Consider the following 7,532-nt stretch of genomic DNA (forward strand, 5'->3'; position numbering starts at 1 on the left):
TTAAAGTAATATACTTAATTTTATACGTAATTAGTGTGTTTATTCCCGAATTTTTTTAAAGAATTATTTACATTGATAAAACAAAATTTGGCTTTTTCGTCATAGTTTTAAATAATTAATTTAAGTATTTATGTGCATAAAGTCCTAAAAAATTAATCATTAAAACTTTTAAACTTCGAATTATCTTTATTGTTTTGTAATCTATCCCATAATACAAATTAAATTATTTCACATATTGTAAAGTAATAAACATAATTAATTACTACATTTCCTTATATCCCGAAACTTGCAAAACTTCATAAGAATGTACACCCTCGCCATTTTTACTTTGGAAAAAAGATCTGAGAGCAATTGGTTCGGCCATTTTCCAAAGACGGCATTTGACGTCTGGTTCCATATTCTTAAACATGGCTTTAGGAAATACGTACAAAAAGAAATCTGAAAATAATTTAAATGAATTAGAAATGAAGTAAACTGTTTATAAGTTTCCGTTAACGAATTCTATATAGAAAGAGAGTAGTCAAAGCCATTTTGGCAGCATCAATTTTATAAACTATCGAAAACACTCACATTCACAGAAAGATCTACAAACAAATGTTTGATATTATACCGTTTTCTATAAGTGATAACGTTTTACTTTAAACAAGTATGAAACAAAGGATAAGCAGTTAAAAAAAGCCTTAATCGCTAGTTTTTGTTTTCGACCACGCCCATGATATGAAAAATATTGTATGTAGATTTTGATCACAAGCCAGCGAGAATCAGTAGCGTGTAATCAAAATTTGGCAACTTTCTTCACACACACACACACACACACACACACACACACACACACACACACACACACACACACACATATATAGTATATATGCCCCCTACATATGGTTTCTATGCAAGCCTGTCTGTTTAAGTAGAAATTGTGGACTGAGCTACACGTTTCTTGCACGGGATGCCATTGCCGCAGAAAAATACAAAGAAGTTCTGAAACACCACTTGAAATTTTTTCCAACTGCTGCCAGTGCAAGTTTCGTTTTCATACACGACAATTTCCGCAAGCATAGAGGTGCACTGGTCACTGACTTTCTTGATAGTGATTTTATTTGTCACATGTAACTGCCGGCAAGAACTCCTTATTTCCAAATAACATGTGAGATGTTTTAGAAAACTCGCTGCAGCCCGTCTACGTGACTGAGAACTTTACTCTTACCACAATATATATGTGGCAAGAGATGAGATCTAGCATATTCGGAACAGACCACACTGATAAATTTCTCACATGTAATGAGCCGAACGGGAAAGTTTCCCAGACTGGCAGACTAATTCGCGTATTATTTCAGTTATTCGGCCGTTACAGACAAGGGTACTGTCATAATTTATGCTTTTAAACTGTACCTCAAACAATGGATAAAGGGAATAGTCAGTTTGAGTTTGAAAATTTGAAAGTTAAAACATTCAGCGACGACACGTTACTTACAATGAAAAACCAAATATTTACTAATTAATGGATACTCGAATATTTACAAAAATGACCGTTTACAGATAACCATTAGCGCTACGAAAAGCGAGCAAAAATTCAGGAAAAACTATACACATTGAATAATTAGATATATTGTAAACAATTCCTTAAAATACATAACATCTTTGGGAAAAGAAAAAAAGACCACTTCATGTGAAATTTGCATTACTCGCATTAAATTACGAAAGAATAAATACAAATTTATGAATGGGCTCATATTAAATAAACATTTTAAGTTAATTAAAAAATTACTTGAATTTCTAATTTGATAAAAATTACAATATAATAAAGTAACTTAAATAGTTTAAATACGATATCTATGTTAAAATAATGACATATTTACCCAAAAACTGCTTTTTATCAACAAAGGACAAAGTTATAACATCGCATTTACTGCTTTTCACTCGCAATTCAAACTTGGTAAGAAACTTTTTAAATTCAGTTTCTACATCCTCCCAGTTTGAAGTCGGAGGAATTAATGAAAGCACCTCCTCGGTCTGCAATTAAGTTTTATTTTAATTCATGTTAAATATAAAATGAAAGAAAAACTTCCATACCTTGATGTACTTCGACCACTCTTTGATGGCCGTCAATTCACGCATGAATGTAAACATGTGAGCTTTTGTAACAATAGTAAAGAAAAAAAATCCGCCAGGTTTCAGAATCGAGGAAATAACAGAAAATAATTTCTCGAAATCAGGTATAAGTTGAAAGGTGAAGAAAGATACAATTTTATCGTATTTTCTATTTTCTTCCAAATCCATGCTGCAAATAACAAGTAATTAATTAACTGTAATATGAAGAATTTTTAATTAAAGATATATTTTTGTAATCTTAGCCATACCGAAACCAAAAAGAAACGGTTAAGTATTTTGTATTGTATAATACAGAATAAGCTATAAAGAATTGTTAAAAGAAGATATAAAAAATTTAATATTTATATGAAGTTCTTATCACATTAATTATGTTTTTCACAAGATAAAACACATCATCTAATTTACATTTATTTACTTAATTGGTGTATTTTCTTAAAGTTGATAAGAAACAGTAGGCTTTATAACAGCATAAAAATTTGAAAAGGAAGCATAAATATTGGAAAGTTTTATTTCGAATACTAATAAGAATAAACATGCATTTACAGATAAAATGGCGTATTATGTTCTCATTTGAAGTGTGAATTACAAAGACTTTAAGTTAAAATCAACACGAGCCATTTATTCTCTTAAATGTTAAGGAAGTTAGGAGGTAAAAAGGATCATTATGCCTTAGCTCGAGTCAGTCAGACTTAATAAAGGTTTTACTAGTTATTAGAATTCACAAATTTGATATAAAATTCACTTCTACCTACAAAATTAACTCTTTTGCAATTTTATAATAATTAATAAATATAAAAATTACTTTTACAATATTAAAACAACGTCTGTTCAAAAAGGAACCACCATTTATTACTTGCGTTCGTAGACAATTCACACATTCGGCAACTGACCTTTCTTTTTAGGCTGCTTTGTTGCCGAAGTTAAGAACGTTTTTGTGTTTTAAAAACAGACATTTTTAACTTCCGGCAACAAAGCAGCCTAAAAAGAAAGGTCAGTTGCCGAATGTGTGAATTGTCTACGAACGCAAGAAATAAATGGTGGTTCCTTTTTGGACAGACGTTGTTTTAATATTGTAAAAATAATTCTCCAATCCGACGAAAAATTCAGAGATAAAAATTACTTTTAAAATAACATCTCATAATAACTGACACCAATTTTGTCTATGAGCGTGTTCGTAGTTTTTTAAAATTTAAATACTGTTTTTCAGCACAGATTTTTTATTATAATTTAATAAAATTACTTTTCAAGATCGTCAATGTTTAAATTTTATATCCTGTTATAACTAAAAATTGTTGGACTTTTTAATGATGCCCTTATAGTTATGCGACAATCGAGCAAGTGTCCTGGCTTTATTTCTTAAACGAAGTAATAGAAGAAAAAAGTTTTGAAACTAGTAATAATAATTTATTTTTCACACTTTTAACTTAAAAACGTAGTGTTTTTTTTAACACATTGAGAGCCATTCTTGAAATACAGGACATAATTAATTTTTAATCTACTAATAGCCTACTAACAATGCAAAGTTTTGATCGTATTTTTGTTATTATTTTTTACATTTTTTACATGGGTTTGTTAAATTGGGATTATTCTCCTTGTGTTGTTGCTTATATAATTTTTAAAATATGACTTTTAAAGCTAAAGTTATTTTGTCACTTCAGTTATTAAAAAGTTGATAACGTCAAACCCATCGACACCTCAGTTTTTGTCATTTATTGTAACTTTTCTGATTTGTTTTTGTAATATTTACGGAATTATTTAAATTATGTTTTCAAAAACAAATGTTTCAATGTTTTTTTTATAACTTATAATCTGCAATTTATTATTGTTGGTATACAAATCCCTACTGAATAACTTTTTGAATTTTTATAAAAAAAATTAGTTTTTAAAACCAAAGAAGAGTTAGTTTGCTTAGAAATTCGTAATATCATTGATTGCTCGTGTATCATCGAAATTTGAGAAATGCTGCATTAAATTATTGCAATTATTTCATGCGTTGTTGTTTTTGTAAAATTAATGTTAGCAGTAACTTACCCCTTTAGGATGTCTTGTGTTTTATATTCAATTTTTTCGGCAAAATAGGTCTTTCGGGCATACTCGATGCTACTAGGATCTACGTCGATAGCAACGAGTTTCTTCAATTTTGGGCATTTTGGTAAGAGAATTTCTTTGGTAATTCTTCCTGGTCCACATCCAATATCTAATATAATATCGTCGTCGGACCATTCTATGGTTGAAAAGTGGAAATCCAGACATGATCTTAAATAAAGATGTGCTGTGTTTCTGGGTACTCTATCGAAATCTTCAGCTGTTCCTTCCATACTTGACTGAAATTAATAGAAAAGTCGATTCAGATCAACAAGATATTTACATAGGAAATAAAATCTTTTGTTTATCTTTATGAATATATTTCTGATAATGACGTGTGACGTATTTTTTACGACTGCCTATCAAGAAAAAAATAAAATTACTGATGAAAACGTTTTATTATTTTTTATAAAAGCGCATTGTCAGCATCGATAGGAGAGATTGTGTGGCATTTGAATACCATTGTGAGATTAACAGTATCGAGATAATATATTATTTTTCGATGTATTGTATCGATTGTATCGCAATATTTTTTAATCTTCAAAAGAGTATTGTGACTTATCTAAGAATATCTCTGAAAATATCTGAATGATCAGATATATGTTACAGATCCATTCGAGGTTCGTGTTTGTTTACACTGTGTATATATGTATACAGAGGTCTTCGATCCTGACCGACATTTGATGTACTCGTTATCTCTTCAAGCCTCTTTATCATCTGTATTGGTATCCATACTAATTTTGTAAATGATATTACGTGAATTACCGTTTTAAAAAGAAGTCTTGAAACGTATGTCTTACTAACTAACAAAAAATCACTATTTTAAGTCTTCCAGTTCTACCATACCTATCACGACTTTTAATGCGAATAATGCAAATAAACACTTTCTTGTCAATAAATAGCATAATACTGTAAGTCAGACTTTTTCTTTTTTTTACTAAATGTAAAATTTTTTCCTTTAAATTAAAAATTCTTTCATAAAACCCAATGAATTTAATTAATACACAATAACTAACTCTGTTTAATAAAGATTAATAATTTACCATTATAATTATGTAACTTAGAGGGTATAAAAGATCACTGCGCAAAACCACTGGCAACTATACAGCAGGACTGTCAATGTCAGGTGCCATTGAAACTTTCTTGCAAAACACTAAAAATTTGATATAATTTTTTATTAATCCATTCAAATTTAAATAACTTAAAATTTCTAGATCTGTTTAATAAAGATTAGTAATGTGCTATAACAAATAGGTTAATGTTACCCTTGGTGGCAAGACGGCAACAGGGAAAATTTTCCCTACATTGTAGACTGCTACGGGGAAAATTTTTTCTCTGCGTTCGACGTGGCGGCCGCGTTTCCGGTCGCCATCTTCGTCTTCTATGGAAACTGCGCGTTGAGCACTGTTTCGTAATAACGCGACCTAGAAACTCCTATACTATAATAAGCTACTGTAAACCCTATTTTAATAGAAAAAAACATTTCTTTACTCACGTTGATTGTCTGTCATTTCCCTTTTTTACATTTCTTCCCGACTTTCGAACTTTGATCTTTGTTTATTATAAATCTTTCCCCCCCCCTTGTTTTGCGTCGGCTGCTACTGTCGATGACTTCTTATTTCTTCTTTTTTTACTCGCGGTAGTTGACGTTTCCTTATCCCGACCCTTCTTTGATTTCTTTGAATTCTTCTTCTTATTATCGACGTTTTGAACGGGTGCAGACGGAACTGTATCGGGTTCTACACTAGCTTTTCGAGATATCCCGGATGCTAAAGCCGAAATCGTCGCACCACATTCTAGACATAGGTAGTGCCATATGAATGACAAGATACATCCCCAGGACAGACGACCACATTTGCTTTTAAAAGTTCCTTCGTACACCGAATATTTAACTGCACACGAACTGCATCTAAGAAGACATTCATTTCTTTTGCCTCTGTAATATAATTTGCATGTCTTATCGCACGTAGAACACGTCGACTCTATCTGCTGTATACCTAATTTGACCGCAAATTTGAATGCATTATCAATTGCCGGGTTCAATCCCAATTCCGAATAATCTGTTTCCATCATTTTATAAAACTTCCTGGTAGTACATTTAGCCCAGAATTCCTTCGAACTCAAATCAACGTCGCCCATGACGTGCACGAAATTGGTAACCGCGTAGAAAAAAATATACATATTACCGAATTTACTAAAAAAAATAAATAAAACAATTCTAACAAAACACACGCACAAAAAGAACGCAATTTCTTTTTGTTTTTACTCGTAAAAAATAAATTACCTTTTTAGCAATTCGGAAAGAACAGACATTGTAAAAAAAAATTCGATGCCAACACCGAACATGCAACACACCACTGAATTCTAAACTCCCTGCAAACGAAATTTGCATAATTCGACGATCTAGGCACCAACACATTACGTCACAACATTTCCAAAAAGCTCCCTCTCTCTCTCACGTCACAAACGCGAAATCGCGCGTCTCCGTTTCGAGGTTACAGGAAACGCCGCCGCTACGTCGAACGCAGGGGAAAAAATTTTCCCCGTCGCCGTCTAGAATGTACGGAAAAATTTCCCCAGCCGCCATCTTGCCACCAAGGGTAACATTAGATATGAAAAAGATCCTGGGAAATCTCCTGCCAAGGCTATAAATATAGAACGATCACATGACCAAAAGCTAACACCAAAAAATATAAAGAAATATGTTTAAAATTTAACGTTTTTGTACAAATTAATAAATTTTAACGAATTTCATCAAAGACGGGAATAATTTTCAGATTACGTAAACTGTACAATAAATGATTATTTCTTCAAAAGAAGTCGATGGATGTACACGAATAAACAATAATTACGTAATAATAATTTTATCCATTTTAAGTTGATATTGTAAAAATTAAGCTATTTAATTTGTGTTTGGCTTTTATAATTTAGAGTTTCCGAGTATTTTACTGTAAAATTCAATTTACTAAACAGGAACAAAGATAAGCTATTAAATATAAACAGGACAATACAAAAATGTTTAGGTAAATTGAGTGTAAATACAGAAAAACGAATTATATCAAAGGTGGGACGAATAAGTTAACATTCCTCGAACAGAGCTTATCATGTATGGCTATACTATAGATTGCACTCTATGTAATTTCGAAACATTGAGTATACAGAGGTTTCATGTCGACATCACGAGTGACGTCATGAGCATGCGCAATTGTCCAGCGCCATCTTTGTGACTGTTTGTGACTTGTTTACGTTTTGTGTGTGTTCGCGTGCGCTTTAACTGGAGTTCTTGTGTTGTTTCTTTTCGTCGCGAATATCACTATGGTGATTTGTTGTGTAAT

At 31.5% G+C, this 7,532-nt stretch overlaps 1 protein-coding gene across 1 annotated transcript; it reads right to left on the reverse strand.

The window, feature by feature from the left end:
* Positions 1–210: 210 nt before the first annotated feature.
* Positions 211–4,477, reverse strand: LOC136980903 (juvenile hormone acid O-methyltransferase-like). The gene is made up of 4 exons (XM_067277105.1): positions 4,144–4,477; positions 2,074–2,281; positions 1,860–2,013; positions 211–438 (listed from the first exon to the last, which is right to left on the reverse strand). Exons 1-4 carry the CDS (start codon positions 4,428–4,430, stop codon positions 263–265), a joined length of 825 nt encoding a protein of 274 aa, XP_067133206.1. The 5' UTR covers positions 4,431–4,477; the 3' UTR covers positions 211–262.
* Positions 4,478–7,532: the final 3,055 nt, after the last annotated feature.

This window comes from Centruroides vittatus, unplaced genomic scaffold (genome assembly GCF_030686945.1).
Source record: "Centruroides vittatus isolate TY-2023 unplaced genomic scaffold, ASM3068694v2 contig_732, whole genome shotgun sequence".
Classification (NCBI taxonomy): domain Eukaryota; kingdom Metazoa; phylum Arthropoda; class Arachnida; order Scorpiones; family Buthidae; genus Centruroides; species Centruroides vittatus.

Excerpts from the sequence above, each read along its gene's own strand:
- LOC136980903 (XM_067277105.1), bottom strand. The coding sequence starts at position 4,430 with ATGGAAGGAACAGCTGAAGATTTCGATAGAGTACCCAGAAACACAGCA. Across the intron at positions 2,282-4,143 it reads ACACAAGACATCCTAAAGGG|CATGGATTTGGAAGAAAATA; the intron begins GTAAGTTACTGC and ends TGTTATTTGCAG. Across the intron at positions 439-1,859 it reads TGATAAAAAGCAGTTTTTGG|ATTTCTTTTTGTACGTATTT; the intron begins GTAAATATGTCA and ends AATTATTTTCAG.